The 21,877-nt window shown below is 42.6% G+C and overlaps 1 protein-coding gene across 1 annotated transcript in view; it reads left to right on the top strand.

Moving 5' to 3' along the window:
- Positions 1-21,877, top strand: part of LOC124256656 — an 85,556-nt gene that overhangs the window by 42,140 nt on the left and 21,539 nt on the right. Inside the window, exons 21-25 of the mRNA XM_046690630.1 lie at positions 3,857-3,981; positions 6,904-7,019; positions 7,581-7,693; positions 18,707-18,853; positions 20,158-20,175. Coding sequence (XP_046546586.1) covers positions 3,857-3,981; positions 6,904-7,019; positions 7,581-7,693; positions 18,707-18,853; positions 20,158-20,175 — 519 coding nt within the window. The remainder of the gene's footprint in view (positions 1-3,856; positions 3,982-6,903; positions 7,020-7,580; positions 7,694-18,706; positions 18,854-20,157; positions 20,176-21,877) is intronic.

Below are 21,877 nucleotides of genomic sequence, written 5' to 3' on the forward strand. Positions count from 1 at the left end.
ATAAGCCATCCCATCATACATACATTCATTCATACATGCAAAGTTTGGCGATTAGTTTAAAGAAGTAGATGTACACATTAGGTTTACCTACACAATAAGTTAGATAACATCCTCGTGGGAATGCTGTCTAAGATTACCTGCAATACACTTACATATATAAAGTATTGCAAAGACCTAGTTATGCTGCATGTAACAGATAGTTAATTTGATTAATATTTACCACATATAACATGATACATGCTTTAAAGGAAGTTAAGAAATAATACATACACACTAAACATGAAAACATAAAATACACAATCCAAATATAAACTAACCTGTTATAAGCTGTTACTAGCTGTGACCAGTGACCAGACAGACTGAAGTGAAAATGATAGCTGACCCACAAAACACCCTGCTATTGAAACTAAGGGGCCTGGGGCTGGGGCAAGACAATAGAGACAATAGACAACGTAAGCGCAAAGATGACCGTGCTATTGTGAACGTGAAGCAGGTTAGATTGAGTGGTTAAGCTAGGGCTAGACTTAGTGATTAAAATACAAATTAAAATACACTTGCTTATATATACATAATTACATACTCCTACATGAATCTAAAACAGTGTATGAATCTAAAAGAGTGTAAGAGTCTAGAACAGTGTATGAATCTAAAACAGTGTATGAATCTAAAACAGTGTAAGGATCTAAAACAGTGTAAGAATCTAAAACAGTGTAAGAATCTAAAACAGTGTAAGAATCTAAAACAGTGTATGAATCTAAAACAGTGTAAGAATCTAGAACAGTGTATGAATCTAAAAGAGTGTATGAATCTAGAACAGTGTAAGAATCTAGAACAGTGTATGAATCTAGAACAGTGTAAGAATCTAGAACAGTGTATGAATCTAAAAAGAGTGTAAGAGTCTAGAACAGTGTAAGAATCTAAAACAGTGTATGAATCTAGAACAGTGTATGAATCTAAAACAGTGTAAGAATCTAGAACAGTGTATGAATCTAGAACAGTGTATGAATCTAAAAGACTGTAAGAGTCTAGAACAGTGTAAGAATCTAAAACAGTGTAAGAATCTAGAACAGTGTATGAATCTAAAACAGTGTAAGAATCTAGAACAGTGTATGAATCTAGAACAGTGTATGAATCTAAAACAGTGTAAGAATCTAGAACAGTGTAAGAATCTAGAACAGTGTATGAATCTAGAACAGTGTAAGAATCTAAAAGAGTGTAAGAGTCTAGAACAGTGTATGCAGAATCTAAAACAGTGTATGAATCTAAAAAGAGTGTAAGAGTCTAGAACAGTGTAAGAATCTAAAACAGTGTATGAATCTAGAACAGTGTATGAATCTAAAAGAGTGTAAGAATCTAGAACAGTGTATGAATCTAGAACAGTGTATGAATCTAAAGAGTGTAAGAATCTAGAACAGTGTATGAATCTAGAACAGTGTAAGAATCTAGAACAGTGTATGAATCTAGAACAGTGTAAGAATCTAAAACAGTGTAAGAATCTAGAACAGTGTATGAATCTAGAACAGTGTAAGAATCTAGAACAGTGTATGAATCTAAAAGAGTGTAAGAGTCTAGAACAGTGTAAGAATCTAAAACAGTGTATGAATCTAGAACAGTGTATGAATCTAAAAGAGTGTAAGAATCTAGAACAGTGTATGAATCTAGAACAGTGTATGAATCTAAAACAGTGTAAGAATCTAGAACAGTGTAAGAATCTAGAACAGTATATGAATCTAAAAGAGTGTAAGAGTCTAGAACAGTGTAAGAATCTAAAACAGTGTAAGAATCTAGAACAGTGTATGAATCTAAAAGAGTGTAAGAATCTAGAACAGTGTAAGAATCTAAAACAGTGTATGAATCTAAAAGAGTGTAAGAGTCTAGAACAGTGTATGAATCTAAAACAGTGTATGAATCTAGAACAGTGTATGAATCTAAAACAGTGTAAGAATCTAGAACAGTGTATGAATCTAAAACAGTGTATGAATCTAGAACAGTGTATGAATCTAAAACAGTGTAAGAATCTAGAACAGTGTAAGAATCTAGAACAGTGTATGAATCTAAAAAGAGTGTAAGAGTCTAGAACAGTGTAAGAATCTAAAACAGTGTATGAATCTAGAACAGTGTATGAATCTAGAACAGTGTATGAATCTAAAACAGTGTAAGAATCTAAAACAGTGTATGAATCTAAAACAGTGTAAGAATCTAGAACAGTGTATGAATCTAAAACAGTGTAAGAATCTAGAACAGTGTATGAATCTAAAACAGTGTAAGAATCTAAAACAGTGTATGAATCTAAAACAGTGTATGAATCTAGAACAGTGTAAGAATCTAAAACAGTGTAAGAATCTAGAACAGTGTATGAATCTAAAACAGTGTATGAATCTAAAACAGTGTATGAATCTAAAACAGTGTAAGAATCTAGAACAGTGTAAGAATCTAAAACAGTGTATGAATCTAAAACAGTGTAAGAATCTAAAACAGTGTATGAATCTCAAAAACAGTGTATGAATCTAGAACAGTGTATGAATCTAAAACAGTGTAAGAATCTAGAACAGTGTAAGAATCTAAAACAGTGTAAGAATCTAAAACAGTGTAAGAATCTAGAACAGTGTATGAATCTAAAACAGTGTATGAATCTAAAACAGTGTAAGAATCTAAAACAGTGTAAGAATCTAAAACAGTGTATGAATCTAAAACAGTGTATGAATCTAGAACAGTGTATGAATCTAAAACAGTGTAAGAATCTAGAACAGTGTATGAATCTAAAACAGTGTAAGAATCTAAAACAGTGTATGAATCTAAAACAGTGTAAGAATCTAAAACAGTGTATGAATCTAAAACTGTGTATGAATCCAAAACAGTGTATGAATCTAAAACAGTGAATGAATCTAGAACAGTGTAAGAATCTAAAACAGTGTAAGAATCTAAAGCAAGATTTGAAGGTGGGGATATTATCATTGCTGTACAGCTGAAGCTGGGGGTATTATTACAGTGCACTCTGTCTAATTCGACCAGCTTGGGACCGCCTAAAAGTCCGAATTATACAGTAGTCCGAAGTACACAGATTTTAATGGAGTTATCTCCCTATTATCAGCAGAATTAAAATTATAAACTATTTTTCGCAATGTTATTGAAAACAACGATTCTCGGACACCTGTTTCGGCAGCGGGTCCACAATAACATTGTCAAAGAGCAAAGTAACGATGTTTTGAGGAATTCATGAAATAAATTGAATAAACTAATGAATGAAATCAACAACAACATTCATAAAAGTTGTCTATTACTATTTCCATCTTTTTGTGCAATCATATAATGTAAGTCAAGTCACTGACAAAATACACAAACCAATCAACGGAATGTTTATTCAAGGTTTATTGGCCAAGGACTTCCCGCCAGTCCCGGAATTATATAGCAATGTTTTACATGTAACTACCTTATCGGGCCGACACTTTGGTCCGAAATCCGAAATAATGAGAGTCTGAGATACAGAGCTTGTTCATTATGACAACAAAGAAGGATTACGTCGGGACCGCGTGAGTTCAGTCCTGTTTATACAGCAATCCGAGAAAGACAGAGTCCGAGTTGGACAGAGTGCACTGTACTGCTGTAATGGAAGTTGGGGGCATTATCATTGCTGTACAGCTGAAGCTGGTGGTATTATCATTGCTGTTCAGCTGAAGCTGGTGGTATTATCATTGCTGTACAGCTGAAGCTGGTGGTATTATCATTGCTGTTCAGCTGAAGCCGGTGGTATTATCATTGTTATTCAGCTGAAGCTGGGGGTATTATCATTGGGGTTATTATTAGTGAGTCGTGCTCACATGTTTTCACTTGTTAGTATTTTCTGTTGTCATTTCAGTACATCACAGACACACATATTGATGAGATGTGGCAGGATTTTCAAGTTGAACTGTTCACAGGCAAATACCTTCCCCCAAACCCCTATACCAGACTTGTCACCAGATGTCGGGAGTCTGTCATGAGGTCAGTGTAGTAGAGGTTACCACGGAAACACCCCCTGACCTCATGTTACCCTCCCCTTAAGGTCATATAATGCAAGGGTTTCCAGAGGGGGAGAGTTGTCATTAGGTCATAATGTCTGTGTACAAAAGGGGAGTAATGTCAGGTCACAATTACTGTGTATACAATAGGGGAGTAACATCAGGTCACAATTACTGTGTATACAACAGGGGAGTAACATTAGGTCACAATTACTATGTATATAACAGGGGAGTAACATCAGGTCACAATTACTGTGTATACAACAGGGGAGTAACATCAGGTCACAATTACTATGTATATAACAGGGGAGTAACATCAGGTCACAATTACTGTGTATACAACAGGGGAGTAACATCAGGTCACAATTACTGTGTATACAACGGTGGGGGGACACATCAGGTCACAATTACTGTGTATACAACAGGGGAGTAACATCAGGTCACAATTACTGTGTATACAACAGGGGAGTAACATCAGGTCACAATTACTGTGTATACAACAGGGGAGTAACATCAGGTCACAATTACTGTGTATATAACAGGGGAGTAACATCAGGTCACAATTACTGTGTATACAACGGTGGGAGGGGGGACACATCAGGTCACTATTACTGTGTATATAACAGGGGAGTAACATCAGGTCACAATTACTGTGTATACAACAGGGGAGTAACATCAGGTCACAATTACTGTGTATATAACAGGGGAGTAACATCAGGTCACAATTACTGTGTATACAACGGTGGGGAGGGGACACATCAGGTCACTATTACTGTGTATACAACAGGGAGTAACATCAGGTCACAATTACTATGTATATCAGGGGAGTAACATCAGGTCACAATTACTGTGTATATAACAGGGGAGTAACAATTACTGTGTATACAACAGTCACAAGGTTACTACTGTGTATATAACAGGGGAGTAACATCAGGTCACAATTACTGTGTATACAACAGGGGAGTAACATCAGGTCACAATTACTGTGTATATAACAGGAGTAACATCAGGTCACAATTACTGTGTATACAACGGTGGGGGTAACATCAGGTCACTATTACTGTGTATATAACAGGGGAGTAACATCAGGTCACAATTACCGTGTATACATCAGGGAGTAACATCAGGTCACAATTACTGTGTATACAATAGGGGAGTAACATCAGGTCACAATTACTGTGTATACAACAGGGGTAACATCAGGTCACAACACTGTGTATACAACAGGGGAGTAACATCAGGTCACAATTACTGTGTATATAACAGGGGAGTAACATCAGGTCACAATTACTGTGTATATAACAGGGGGAGTAACATCAGGTCACAATTACTGTGTATATAACAGGGGAGTAACATCAGGTCACAATTACTGTGTATATAACAGGGGAGTAACATCAGGTCACAATTACCGTGTATACATCAGGGAGTAACATCAGGTCACAATTACTGTGTATACAATAGGGGAGTAACATCAGGTCACAATTACTGTGTATACAACAGGGGAGTAACATCAGGTCACAATTACTGTGTATACAACAGGGGAGTAACATCAGGTCACAATTACTGTGTATATAAGAGGGGAGTAACATCAGGTCACAATTACTGTGTATATAACAGGGGAGTAACATCAGGTCACAATTACTGTGTATATAACAGGGGAGTAACATCAGGTCACAATTACTGTGTATATAACAGGGGAGTAACATCAGGTCACAATTACTGTGTATACAACAGGGGAGTAACATCAGGTCACAATTACTATGTATATAACAGGGGAGTAACATCAGGTCACAATTACTGTGTATATAACAGGGGAGTAACATCAGGTCACAATTACTGTGTATATAACAGGGGAGTAACATCAGGTCACAATTACTGTGTATATAACAGGGGAGTAACATCAGGTCACAATTACTGTGTATACAACAGGGGAGTAACATCAGGTCACAATTACTGTGTATACAACAGGGGAGTAACATCAGGTCACAATTACTGTGTATACAACAGGGGAGTAACATCAGGTCACAATTACTGTGTATACAACAGGGAAGTAACATCAGGTCACAATTACTGTGTATACAACAGGGGAGTAACATCAGGTCACAATTACTGTGTATACAACAGGGGAGTAACATCAGGTCACAATTACTGTGTATACAACAGGGGAGTAACATCAGGTCACAATTACTGTGTATACAACAGGGAGTAACATCAGGTCACAATTACTGTGTATACAACAGGGGAGTAACATCAGGTCACAATTACTGTGTATATAAGAGGGGAGTAACATCAGGTCACAATTACTGTGTGTATATAAGGGGAGTAACATCAGGTCACAATTACTGTGTATATAACAGGGGAGTAACATCAGGTCACAATTACTGTGTATATAACAGGGGAGTAACATCAGGTCACAATTACTGTGTATAGAACAGGGAGTAACATCAGGTCACAATTACTGTGTATAGAACAGGGGAGTAACATCAGGTCACAATTACTATGTATATAACAGGGGAGTAACATCAGGTCACAATTACTGTGTATATAACAGGGAGTAACATCAGGTCACAATTACTGTGTATATAACAGGGGAGTAACATCAGGTCACAATTACTGTGTATACAACAGGGGAGTAACATCAGGTCACAATTACTGTGTATACAACAGGGGAGTAACATCAGGTCACAATTACTGTGTATACAACAGGGGAGTAACATCAGGTCACAATTACTGTGTATATAACAGGGGAGTAACATCAGGTCACAATTACTATGTATATAACAGGGGAGTAACATCAGGTCACAATTACTGTGTATATAACAGGGGAGTAACATCAGGTCACAATTACTGTGTTTATAACGGGAGTACCAGCCTCAATATGTGTCTGTCATGTTATCTGCCTCAGGATGGACCTATGTTATGAGAAGTCCTCCAAACTGCTGGCACAGCTGATGTCAGGGACCCCCCAGGAAGCTGACCCCGACAACTACGTCTACTGCATGGCAGGCTGTGACGGCTACGGTATGCAGTTTAGACATCTCTTCTTGGAATCACATCTCTACTTGTACATTAACAAGCGCATGACATCGCAGAAGGAATGGACACACTGCTTAAATGTACTCAAAGCGTCAGTGTGCATCACTGGAGAAGTATTTATGTTATCAAGCAAACCTCTTGCTTGTGCCCACTCACACGTTACACAATACTCTGTCATTGTTTTATTTGGTTTCCCTGAAGTGTACAAGGGGGAAGTTTGTCATTGTATGTAGCTTAATATGTGAGTGCTGTGTGGAGTTATTTCACCTTCATACCCAGTGTACATTACTAGCAGAAATGGTTGGAGTTGTCTCCCCTGTCACCTTGTGAATGGTACAATGAAAGCAGAAACTATTTAAGTGAGTCTTTTTGAACAAATGATCAAATCAGTTAAAACATTTCCGTTAAATGTTTCATTATTTTAATATTTTTTTATAGGAACTTATTTCTATTTTACTTGTAAACTACGCACACATGCCCACTTGTTTGAGGTTTTCTTTAAGTATATGTGTAATGGCAACACCTGAGTTTGTGTTTGGTCTGCAGGTGTGCGGAGTGCTCTGACCGTGCTGGACATCGCTGCCTATGTCAACCTTGCCCGTCTGGTCCAGCAGAATTTCTCATCCAAAAACTACATCCACCGGAAGGGGCCATTCAGGGTCAGTGTTTGTTCGCTGAATTTTACTTGTGTATGCATAATGCCTTATACCCTGGGCAGTCCCAGTTCTGTATGGATAAAAGATATGGAAATATGGAAAAAAACAAGAACAAATCCATGTACATACATTTAAGCCACCCAAAGGGTGGTGAGACCCTAAAGGAATTACCTCTGAGACTGCTAGACAAGAAACTAGTATTTGATCTGCTGCATGGGATTTATCTGGGAAATATTAAAAAACACATTAATCCTTAATAATTCCGAAAATATTTGTATTAACCCTTTTCTGTGATATCGCTACAACTTGTACTGTACAACTGTTCCCCCAGATCGGAGTGTGTATGATGATTGTTGGGTCATGTCTGTTTTAACTGTGTTCTGTGATATCGCTACAACTTGTACTGTACAACTGTTCCCCCAGATTGGAGTGTGTATGGGGATTGTGGGGTCATGTCTGTTGTAACTGTAGTGATATCGCTACAACTTGTACTGTACAACTGTCCCCCAGATTGGAGTGTGTATGGGGATTGTGGGGTCATGTCTGTTGTAACTGTGTTCTGTGATATCGCTACAACTTGTACTGTACAACTGTCCCCCAGATCGGAGTGTGTATGGGGATTGTGGGGTCGTGTCTGTTGTAACTGTGTTCTGTGATATCGCTACAACTTGTACTGTACAACTGTTCCCCCAGATTGGAGTGTGTATGGGGATTGTGGGGTCATGTCTGTTGTAACTGTGTTCTGTGATATCCCTACAACTTGTACTGTACAACTGTCCCCCAGATCGGAGTGTGTATGGGGATTGTGGGGTCGTGTCTGTTGTAACTGTGTTCTGTGATATCGCTACAACTTGTACTGTACAACTGTTCCCCAGATCGGAGTGTGTATGGGGATTGTTGGGTCGTGTCTGTTGTAACTGTGTTCTGTGATATCGCTACAACTTGTACTGTACAACTGTCCCCCAGATCGGAGTGTGTATGGGGATTGTGGGGTCATGTCTGCTGTAACTGTGTTCTGTGATATCGCTACAACTTGTACTGTACAACTGTTCCCCAGATCGGAGTGTGTATGGGGATTGTTGGGTCATGTCTGTTGTAACTGTGTTATGTGATATCACTACAACTTGTACTGTACAACTGTTCCCCAGATCGGAGTGTGTATGGGGATTGTGGGGTCATGTCTGTTGTAACTGTGTTCTGTGATATCACTACAACTTGTTCTGTACAACTGTTCCCCAGATCGGAGTGTGTATGGGGATTGTGGGGTCATGTCTGTTGTAACTGTGTTCTGTGATATCACTACAACTTGTACTGTACAACTGTTCCCCCAGATCGGAGTGTGTGTATGGGGATTGTGGGGTCATGTCTGTTGTAACTGTGTTCTGTGATATCACTACAACTTGTACTGTACAACTGTACCCCAGATCGGAGTGTGTATGGGGATTGTGGGGTCGTGTCTGCTGTAACTGTGTTCTGTGATATATCGCTACAACTTGTACTGTACAACTGTCCCCCAGATCGGAGTGTGTATGGGGATTGTGGGGTCGTGTCTGTTGTAACTGTGTTCTGTGATATCGCTACAACTTGTACTGTACAACTGTCCCCCAGATAGGAGTGTGTATGGGGATTGTGGGGTCATGTCTGTTGTAACTGTGTTCTGTGATATCGCTACAACTTGTACTGTACAACTGTCCCCAGATCGGAGTGTGTATGGGGATTGTGGGGTCATGTCTGTTGTAACTGTGTTCTGTGATATCACTACAACTTGTACTGTACAACTGTCCCCCAGATCGGAGTGTGTATGGGGATTGTGGGGTCGTGTCTGTTGTAACTGTGTTCTGTGATATCGCTACAACTTGTACTGTACAACTGTTCCCCAGATCGGAGTGTGTATGGGGATTGTTGGGTCATGTCTGTTGTAACTGTGTTCTGTGATATCGCTACAACTTGTACTGTACAACTGTCCCCCAGATCGGAGTGTGTATGGGGATTGTTGGGTCATGTCTGTTGTAACTGTGTTCTGTGATATCGCTACAACTTGTACTGTACAACTGTTCCCCAGATCGGAGTGTGTATGGGGATTGTTGGGTCATGTCTGTTGTAACTGTGTTCTGTCATATAGGTACAACCTGTACTGTACAACTGTTCCCCCAGATCGGAGTGTGTATGGGGATTGTGGGGTCGTGTCTGTTGTAACTGTGTTCTGTGATATCACTACAACTTGTACTGTACAACTGTTCCCCAGATCGGAGTGTGTATGGGGATTGTGGGGTCGTCTCTGTTGTAACTGTGTTCTGTGATATCCCTACAACTTGTACTGTACAACTGTTCCCCAGATCAGGTGTGTGTATGGGGATTGTGGGGTCATGTGTGTTGTAACTGTGTTCTGTGATATCGCTACAACTTGTACTGTACAACTGTCCCCAGATCGGAGGTGTGTATGGGGATTGTTGGGTCATGTCTGTTGTAACTGTGTTCTGTGATATCCCTACAACTTGTACTGTACAACTGTCCCCAGATCGGAGTGTGTATGGGGATTGTGGGGTCATGTCTGTTGTAACTGTGTTCTGTGATATCGCTACAACTTGTACTGTACAACTGTCCCCAGATCGGAGTGTGTGTGGGGATTGTTGGGTCATGTGTGTTGTAACTGTGTTCTGTGATATCCCTACAACTTGTACTGTACAACTGTCCCCAGATTGGAGTGTGTATGGGGATTGTGGGGTCATGTCTGTTGTAACTGTGTTCTGTGATATCGCTACAACTTGTACTGTACAACTGTCCCCAGATCGGAGTGTGTATGGGGATTGTTGGGTCATGTTGTTGTAACTGTGTTCTGTGATATCCCTACAACTTGTACTGTACAACTGTCCCCCAGATCGGAGTGTGTATGGGGATTGTGGGGTCATGTGTGTTGTAACTGTGTTCTGTGATATTGCTACAACTTGTACTGTACAACTGTCCCCAGATCGGAGTGTGTATGGGGATTGTTGGGTCATGTCTGTTGTAACTGTGTTCTGTGATATCGCTACAACTTGTACTGTACAACTGTCCCCCAGATCGGAGTGTGTATGGGGATTGTGGGGTCGTGTCTGTTGTAACTGTGTTCTGTGATATCGCTACAACTTGTACTGTACAACTGTCCCCCAGATCGGAGTGTGTATGGGGATTGTGGGGTCATGTCTGTTGTAACTGTGTTCTGTGATATCCCTACAACTTGTACTGTACAACTGTCCCCAGATCGGAGTGTGTATGGGGATTGTGGGGTCATGTCTGTTGTAACTGTGTTCTGTGATATCACTACAACTTGTACTGTACAACTGTCCCCAGATCGGAGTGTGTATGGGGATTGTGGGGTCATGTCTGTTGTAACTGTGTTCTGTGATATCCCTACAACTTGTACTGTACAACTGTCCCCAGATCGGAGTGTGTATGGGGATTGTGGGGTCATGTCTGTTGTAACTGTGTTCTGTGATATCCCTACAACTTGTACTGTACAACTGTCCCCCAGATCGGTGTGTGTATGGGGATTGTGGGGGTCATGTCTGTTGTAACTGTGTTCTGTGATATCGCTACAACTTGTACTGTACAACTGTCCCCCAGATCGGAGTGTGTATGGGGATTGTGGGGTCGTGTCTGTTGTAACTGTGTTCTGTGATATCGCTACAACTTGTACTGTACAACTGTTCCCCAGATCGGAGTGTGTATGGGGATTGTGGGGTCATGTCTGTTGTAACTGTGTTCTGTGATATCGCTACAACTTGTACTGTACAACTGTCCCCCAGATCGGAGTGTGTATGGGGATTGTGGGGTCGTGTCTGCTGTAACTGTAGTGATATCGCTACAACTTGTACTGTACAACTGTCCCCCAGATCGGAGTGTGTATGGGGATTGTGGGGTCGTGTCTGTTGTAACTGTGTTCTGTGATATCGCTACAACTTGTACTGTACAACTGTCCCCCAGATCGGAGTGAGTATGGGGATTGTGGGGTCGTGTCTGTTGTAACTGTGTTCTGTGATATAGGTACAACCTGTACTGTACAACTGTCCCCCAGATCGGAGTGTGTATGGGGATTGTGGGGTCGTGTCTGCTGTAACTGTGTTCTGTGATATATCGCTACAACTTGTACTGTACAACTGTTCTCCAGATCGGGTGTGTATGGGGATTGTGGGGGTCGTGTCTGTTGTAACTGTGTGTTCTGTGATATCGCTACAACTTGTACTGTACAACTGTCCCCCAGATCGGAGTGTGTATGGGGATTGTGGGGTCGTGTCTGCTGTAACTGTGTTCTGTGATATCGCTACAACTTGTACTGTACAACTGTTCCCCCAGATCGGAGTGTGTATGGGGATTGTGGGGTCGTGTCTGTTGTAACTGTGTTCTGTGATATCGCTACAACTTGTACTGTACAACTGTCCCCCAGATCGGAGTGTGTATGGGGATTGTGGAGGGGTCGTGTCTGTTGTAACTGTAGTGATATCGCTACAACTTGTACTGTACAACTGTCCCCCAGATCGGAGTGTGTATGGGGATTGTGGGGTCATGTCTGTTGTAACTGTGTTCTGTGATATCGCTACAACTTGTACCGTACAACTGTTCCCCAGATTGGAGTGTGTATGGGGATTGTGGGGTCATGTCTGTTGTAACTGTGTTCTGTGATATCGCTACAACTTGTACTGTACAACTGTTCCCCAGATTGGAGTGTGTGTATGGGGATTGGGGGTCTATCTGTTGTAACTGTGTGTTCTGTGATATCCCTACAACTTGTACTGTACAACTGTCCCCCAGATCGAGAGTGTGTATGGGGATTGTGGGGTCAGCGTCTGTTGTAACTGTGTTCTGTGATATCCCTACAACTTGTACCGTACAACTATTCCCCAGATCGGAGTGTATGGGGATTGTTGGGTCGTGTCTGTTGTAACTGTGTTCTGTGATATCCCTACAACTTGCTGTACAACTATTCCCCAGATCGGAGTGTGTATGGGGATTGTGGGGTCTGTCTGATAACTGTGTTCTGTGATATCACTCACAACTTGTACTGTACAACTGTTCCCCCAGATCGGAGTGTGTATGGGGATTGTGGGGTCATGTCTGTTGTAACTGTGTTATGTGATATCACTACAACTTGTACTGTACAACTGTTCCCCAGATCGGAGAGTGTATGGGGATTGTGGGGTCAGCGTCTGTTGTAACTGTGTTCTGTGATATCACTACAACTTGTACTGTACAACTGTTCCCCAGATCGGAGTGTGTATGGGGATTGTGTGGGTCATGTCTGTTGTAACTGTGTTCTGTGATATCACTACAACTTGTACTGTACAACCGTTCCCCCAGATCGGAGTGTGTATGGGGATTGTGGGGTCATGTCTGTTGTAACTGTGTTCTGTGATATCATCGCTACAACTTGTACTGTACAACTGTTCCCCCAGATCCGAGTGAGTGTATGGGGATTGTGGGGTCGTCTCTGTTGTAACTGTGTTCTGTGATATTCCCTACAACTTGTACTGTACAACTGTTCCCCCCAGATCGGAGTGAGTATGGGGATTGTAGGGGTCATGTCTGTTGTAACTGTGTTCTGTGATATCGCTACAACTTGTACTGTACAACTGTTCCCCCAGATCGGAGTGTGTATGGGGATTGTGGGGTCGTGTCTGTTGTAACTGTGTTCTGTGATATCCCTACAACTTGTACTGTACAACTGTTCCCCCAGATCGGAGTGTGTATGGGGATTGTGGGGTCATGTCTGTTGTAACCGTGTTATGTGATATCACTACAACTTGTACTGTACAACTCTGTCCCCAGATCGGAGTGTGTATGGGGATTGTGGGGTCAGCGTCTGTTTGTAACTGTGTTATATGTGATATCGCTACAACTTGTACTGTACAACTGTTCCCCAGATCGGAGTGTGTATGGGGATTGTGGGGTCATGTCTGTTGTAACTGTGTTCTGTGATATCAATACAACTTTGTACTCGTACAACTGTTCCCCAGATCAGGTGTGTGTATGGGGATTGTGGGGTCATGTCTGTTGTAACTGTGTTCTGTGATATCACTGGCAACTTGTACTGTACAACTGTCCCCAGATCGGAGTGTGTATGGGGATTGTGGGGTCATGTCTGTTGTAACTGTGTTCTGTGATATCCCTACAACTTGTACTCGTACAACTGTTCCCCAGATCGGAGTGTGTATGGGGATTGTGGGGTCATGTCTGTTGTAACTGTGTTCTGTGATATCACTACAACTTGTACTGTACAACTGTTCCCCAGATCGGAGTGTGTATGGGGATTGTAGGGGTCGTCTCTGTTGTAACTGTGTTCTGTGATATCCCTACAACTTGTACTGTACAACTGTTCCCCAGATCAGGTGTGTATGGGGATTGTGGGGTCATGTGTGTTGTAACTGTGTTCTGTGATATCGCTTACAACTTGTGCTGTACAACTGTCCCCAGATCGGAGTGTGTATGGGGATTGTTGGGTCATGTGTGTTGTAACTGTGTTCTGTGATATCCCTACAACTTGTACTCGTACAACTGTCCCCCAGATCGAGTGTGTATGGGGATTGTGGGGTCATGTCTGTTGTAACTGTGTTCTGTGATATCGCTACAACTTGTACTGTACAACTGTCCCCAGATCGGAGTGTGTGTGGGGATTGTTGGGTCATGTGTGTTGTAACTGTGTTCTGTGATATCCCTACAACTTGTACTGTACAACTGTCCCCAGATTGGAGTGTGTATGGGGATTGTGGGGTCATGTCTGTTGTAACTGTGTTCTGTGATATCGCTGGCTAACTTGTACTCGTACAACTGTCCCCAGAATCGGAGTGTGTATGGGGATTGTGGGGTCATGTCTGTTGTAACTGTGTTCTGTGATATCACTACAAGCTTGTACTGTACAACTGTTCCCCAGATCAGGAGTGTGTATGGGGATTGTGGGGTCATGTGTGTTGTAACTGTAAGTTCTGTGATATTGCTACAACTTTGGCACTCGTACAACTGTCCCCAGATCGGAGGTGTATGGGGATTGTGGGGTCATGTCTGTTGTAACTGTGTTCTGTGATATCACTACAACTTGTACTGTACAACTGTCCCCCCAGATCGGAGTGTGTATGGGGATTGTAGGGGTCATGTCTGTTGTAACTGTGTTCTGTGATATCCCTACAACTTGTACTGTACAACTGTCCCCCAGATCGGAGTGTGTATGGGGATTGTGGGGTCATGTCTGTTGTAACTGTGTTCTGTGATATCCCTACAACTTGTACTGTACAACTGTCCCCAGATCAGAGTGTGTATGGGGATTGTGGGGTCATGTCTGTTGTAACTGTGTTCTGTGATATCACTACAACTTGTACTGTACAACTGTCCCCAGATCGGAGTGTGTATGGGGATTGTGGGGTCATGTCTGTTGTAACTGTGTTCTGTGATATCCCTACAACTTGTACTGTACAACTGTTCCCCAGATCGGGTGTGTATGGGGATTGTGGGGTCATGTCTGTTGTAACTGTGTTCTGTGATATCCCTACAACTTGTACTGTACAACTGTTCCCCAGATCGGAGGCGTGTATGGGGATTGTGGGGTCATGTCGGTTGTAACTGTGTTCTGTGATATCGGCTACAACTTGTACTGTACAACTGATCCCCAGATCGAGATTATTGGCGGTTATTGGGGTCATGTGTGTTGTAACTGTGTTATGTGATATCACTACAACTTGTACTGTACAACTGTTCCCCCAGATCGGAGTGTGTATGGGGATTGTGGGGTCAGCGTCTGTTGTAACTGTGTTCTGTGATATCGCTACAACTTGTTGCTGTACAACCGTTCCCCAGATCGGAGTGTGTATGGGGATTGTTGGGTCATGTGTGTTGTAACTGTAGTGATATCGCTACAACTTGTACTGTGTACAACTGTCCCTCAGATCGGAGGTGTATGGGGTTTGTGGGGTCATGTCTGTTGTAACTGTGTTCTGTGATATCGCTACAACTTGTAATTGTACAACTGTCCCCAAAACGGAGTGAGTATGGGGATTGTGGGGTCATGTCTGTTGTAACTCTGTTCTGTGATATGGGTACAACTTGTACTGTACAACTGTCCCCAGATCGGAGTGTGTATGGGGATTGTGGGGTCATGTCTGTTGTAACTGTGTTATGTGATATCACTACAACTTGTACTGTACAACTCGTCCCCAGATCGGAGTGTGTATGGGGATTGTGGGGTCATGTCTGTCTGTTGTAACTGTGTTTATGTGATATCACTACAACTTGTACTGTACAACTGTTCCCCAGATCGGAGTGTGTGTATGGGGATTGTGGGGTCATGTCTGTTGTAACTGTGTTCTGTGATATCAATACAACTTGTACTGTACAACTATTCCCCAGATCGGAGTGTGTATGGGGATTGTGGGGTCAGCGTCTGTTGTAACTATGTTCTGTGATATCACTACAACTTGTACTGTACAACTGTTCCCCAGATCGGAGTGTGTATGGGGATTGTGGGGTCATGTCTGTTGTAACTGTGTTCTGTGATATCACTACAACTTGTACTGTACAACTGTTCCCCAGATCGGAGTGTGTATGGGGATTGTGGGGTCATGTCTGTTGTAACTGTGTTCTGTGATATCACTACAACTTGTACTATACAACTGTTCCCCAGATCGAGAGTGTGTATGGGGATTGTGGGGTCATGTCTCTGTTGTAACTGTGTTCTGTGATATCCCTACAACTTGTACTGTACAACTGTTCCCCAGATCAGAGTGTGTATGGGGATTGTGGGGTCATGTGTGTTGTAACTGTGTTCTGTGATATCCCTACAACTTGTACTGTACAACTGTCCCCAGATCGGAGTGTGTATGGGGATTGTTGGGTCATGTGTGTTGTAACTGTGTTCTGTGATATCCCTACAACTTGTACTGTACAACTGTCCCCAGATCGGAGTGTGTATGGGGATTGTGGGGGTCATGTCTGTTGTAACTGTGTTCTGTGATATCGCTACAACTTGTACTGCTGTACAACTGTCCCCAGATCGAGGTGTGTGTGGGGATTGTTGGGTCATGTGTGTTGTAACTGTGTTCTGTGATATCCCTACAACTTGTACTGTACAACTGTCCCCCAGATCGGAGTGTGTATGGGGATTGTGGGGTCGTGTCTGTTGTAACTGTGTTCTGTGATATCGCTACAACTTGTACTGTACAACTGTCCCCCAGATCGGAGTGTGTATGGGGATTGTTGGGTCGTGTCTGTTGTAACTGTGTTCTGTGATATCGCTACAACTTGTACTGTACAACTGTCCCCCAGATCGGAGTGTGTATGGGGATTGTGGGGTCATGTCTGTTGTAACTGTGTTCTGTGATATCGCTACAACTTGTACTGTACAACTGTCCCCCAGATCGGAGTGTGTATGGGGATTGTTGGGGTCATGTCTGTTGTAACTCGTGTTCTGTGATATCACTACAACTTGTACTGTACAACTGTCCCCAGATCGGAGTGTGTATGGGGATTGTGGGGTCATGTCTGTTGTAACTGTGTTCTGTGATATCCCTACAACTTGTACTTCCTGTACAACTGTTCCCCAGATCGGAGTGTGTATGGGGATTGTGGGGTCATGTCTGTTGTAACTGTGTTCTGTGATATCCCTACAACTTGTACTGTACAACTGTCCCCAGATCAGAGTGTGTATGGGGATTGTGGGGTCATGTCTGTTGTAACTGTGTTCTGTGATATCACTACAACTTGTACTGTACAACTGTCCCCAGATCGGTGTGTATGGGGATTGTGGGGTCATGTCTGTTGTAACTGTGTTCTGTGATATCCCTACAACTTGTACTGTACAACTGTTCCCCAGATCGGAGTGTGTATGGGGATTTGTGGGGTCATGTCTGTTGTAACTGTGTTCTGTGATATCCCTACAACTTGTACTGTACAACTGTTCCCCCAGATCGGAGTGTGTATGGGGATTGTGGGGTCATGTCTGTTGTAACTGTGTTCTGTGATATCGCTTACAACTTGTACTGTACAACTGTTCCCCAGATCGAGAGTGTGTATGGGGATTGTGGGGTCATGTGTTGTAACTGTGTTATGTGATATCACTACAACTTGTACTGTACAACTGTTCCCCCAGATCGGAGTGTGTATGGGGATTGTGGGGTCATGTCTGTTGTAACTGTGTTCTGTGATATCAGCTACAACTTGTACTGTACAACTGTTCCCCAGATCGGAGTGTGTATGGGGATTGTTGGGTCATGTGTGTTGTAACTGTAGTGATATCGCTACAACTTGTACTGTACAACTGTCCCCCCAGATCGGAGTGTGTATGGGGATTGTGGGGTCGTGTCTGTTGTAACTGTGTTCTGTGATATCGCTACAACTTGTACTGTACAACTGTCCCCCAAAACGGAGTGAGTATGGGGATTGTGGGGTCATGTCTGTTGTAACTCTGTTCTGTGATATGGGTACAACTTGTACTGTACAACTGTTCCCCAGATCGGAGTGTGTATGGGGATTATGGGGTCATGTGTGTTGTAACTGTGTTCTGTGATATATCGCTACAACTTGTACTGTACAACTGTTCTCCAGATCGGAGTGTGTATGGGGATTGTGGGGTCGCGTGTCTGTTGTAACTGTGTTCTGTGATATCGCTACAACTTGTACTGTACAACTATTCCCCCCAGATCGGAGTGTGTATGGGGATTGTGGGGTCGTGTCTGCTGTAACTGTGTTCTGTGATATCGCTACAACTTGTACTGTACAACTGTCCCCCAGATCGGAGTGTGTATGGGGATTGTGGGGTCGTGTCTGTTGTAACTGTGTTCTGTGATATCGCTACAACTTGTACTGTACAACTGTCCCCCAGATCGGAGTGTGTATGGGGATTGTGGAGTCGTGTCTGTTGTAACTGTAGTGATATCGCTACAACTTGTACTGTACAACTGTTCCCCAGATCGGAGTGTGTATGGGGATTTGTGGAGTCGCGGTCTGTTGTAACTGTAGTGATATCGCTACAACTTGTACTGTACAACTGTCCCCCAGATCGGAGTGTGTATGGGGATTGTGGGGCCGTGTCTGCTGTACGGACAGATGCAGCCGTACGTGAACTCTGTAACCTTGGAGGAACACTACTACATGCAGGGGCCACAGGGATGTGAGAGTGAGGCCCTCAACTTGTTTGCAAAATGGGTAAGATATTTGTTTTTTCTTCTAACCTTAAAAATTATCTTTCTATGTTAAAGGTCACATGCAATGTAAAACACAACTTTGGAGATTCTGATACCTTTCGTATGGACTTACCGAAACAAATCGTCAAAATGCAAATTCAACTTAAAAAGTTGAAAAATAACGTGATGAAAAACCGGCTTGAAATCGAGTTCAAACGTTTCACTAAGTTTCCCCGACTTTTCGGGTGAAAAACTGGTTTCAACAGCTGGGCTGCGCTCATATCAACGACGCAGTGAAATAGGTTCAGCACGCAACTTGAAGCCGGGTTGTCCGGTGAATACCTTTCGGTGAAGGCTTTGGTGTGAGCTATTTTTCTAATGTTTTGTTGATATCTCACAGGGCCGAGCTTTTATATGTTATAACAGTAAATTAACTGTTTATCTAATTTCATTTGTCTATTTCACCCACACGCTCTTACCGAAGTCACTTTCTCAGTTCGATACTTAAAAGCAATGTCATTATTTAGCTTTGACAGAATTTCTAACTGTGATATAGATATGTCGTTGTCACAGACAAAACTCAATGTCTTGTTTTATTGACACCTGTTTGTCTGCCTGCCTGTCTGCTAATGACAATATTCAATACACAGCTGCAATCACTGACCACATGCAATTTGAACTTAACACCAATCAGGATATACACCATAAACAAAATGCATCGATTTATGGTCTCGAAGTTCGGCCTCTGTCACATTATGTAATTACACAGACAGGCAGGTGTGATACTTGAACACATGACATGTTATGATGTCTGTTGATTGTAAAATGTTATACACAAAAATGAGCATGTATTTACAAAACCCTCTATATATATACACACAATGAGCCATGAGGGCATCTGCAAATGAACCAGCCGTTACACTTGAGTGCACACCCACCCGCTCTGACTGGGTTCGGTATCCCGCCTGCTTCGTTTCTTGGGAAGTAAACCTAAGTAGAGACAATATTGCACTTTTGATTTGCGATTGTAACGCTTTATAATTTTGTGTATATGTTTTTCATAACCAGCAATGTATATTATATGTCATGAATAAGTGATAATTCTCTTTAATCATGTTTGATTTTTGGTTGCATGTGACCTTTAACATAGGTTTTGTGTCTTTGTTCAACCCAGCAGTCACAGTGCTGACTCAAGCTGTGCACTAGCAAGCATTAGCCAAACATCAACTGGTTGCTAAATATTTATGACCTGGGATGATGCCATGTACAAACCCTCCTCCACAGTGTTTAATCACCTGTGTGACCTGATCAAAGTCTCCTCCACAGTATACAACCACCTGTGTGACCTGATCAAAGTCTCCTCCACAGTATACAACCACCTGTGTGACCTGATCAATATTTCCTCCGCAGTATACAACCACCTGTGTGACCAGATCAAAGTCTCCTCCACAGTATACAACCACCTGTGTGACCAGATCAAAGTCTCCTCCACAGTATACAACCACCTGTGTGACCAGATCAAAGTCTCCTCCACAGTATACAACCACCTGTGTGACCTGATCAAAGTCTCCTCCACAGTATACAACCACCTGTGTGACCTGATCAAAGTCTCCTCCACAGTATACAACCACCTGTGTGACCTGATCAATATTTCCTCAGCAGTATACAACCACCTGTGTGACCAGATCAAAGTCTCCTCCACAGTATACAACCACCTGTGTGACCTGATCAAAGTCTCCTCCACAGTATACAACCACCTGTGTGACCTGATCAATCTTTCCTCCGCAGTATACAACCACCTGTGTGACCAGATCAAGTTTCCTCCACAGTATACAACCACCTGTGTGACCTGATCAAAGTCTCCTCCACAGTATACAACCACCTGTGTGACCTGATCAAACTCTAATCCACAGTGTACAACCACCTGTGTGACCTGATCAATCTTTCTGCAGTATACAACCACCTGTGTGACCTGATCAAACTGTCCTCCACAGTGTACAACCACCTGTGTGACCTGATCAAACTCTAATCCAGTGTACAACCACCTGTGTGACCTGATCAAACTCTAATCCACAGTGTACAACCACCTGTGTGACCTGATCAAACTCTAATCCACAGTGTACAACCACCTGTGTGACCTGATCAAACTCTTAATCCACAGTGTACAACCACCTGTGTGACCTGATCAAAATCCAATCCACAGTATACAACCACCTGTGTGACCTGATCAAACTCTAATCCACAGTGTACAACCACCTGTGTGACCTGATCAAACTCTAATCCACAGTATACAACCACCTGTGTGACCTGATCAAACTCTAATCCACAGTGTACAACTACCTGTGTGACCTGATCAAACTCTAATCCACAGTGTACAACCACCTGTGTGACCTGATCAAACTCTAATCCACAGTGTACAACCACCTGTGTGACCTGATCAAACTCTAATCCACAGTGTACAACCACCTGTGTGACCTGATCAAACTCTAATCCACAGTATACAACCACCTGTGTGACCTGATCAAACTCTAATCCACAGTGTACAACCACCTGTGTGACCTGACCTTGATCAAACTGTGTGGACCTGATCAAACTCCACAGTATACAACCACCTGTGTGACCTGATCAAAGTCTCCTCCACAGTATACAACCACCTGTGTGACCTGATCAAAGTCTCCTCCACAGTATACAACCACCTGTGTGACCTGATCAAAGTCTCCTCCACAGTATACAACCACCTGTGTGACCTGATCAAAGTCTCCTCCACAGTATACAACCACCTGTGTGACCTGATCAAACTGTCCTCCACAGTGTACAACCACCTGTGTGACCTGATCAAAATCTCCTCCACAGTATACAACCACCTGTGTGACCTGATCAATATTTCCTCCGCAGTATACAACCACCTGTGTGACCTGATCAAACTCTCCTCCACAGTGTACAACCACCTGTGTGACCTGATCAAAGTCTCCTCCACAGTATACAACCACCTGTGTGACCTGATCAAAGTTTCCTCCACAGTATACAACCACCTGTGTGACCTGAT

Source organism: Haliotis rubra, unplaced genomic scaffold (assembly GCF_003918875.1).
Source record: "Haliotis rubra isolate DU_JTF1 unplaced genomic scaffold, ASM391887v1 Scf634, whole genome shotgun sequence".
NCBI classification, from domain to species: domain Eukaryota; kingdom Metazoa; phylum Mollusca; class Gastropoda; order Lepetellida; family Haliotidae; genus Haliotis; species Haliotis rubra.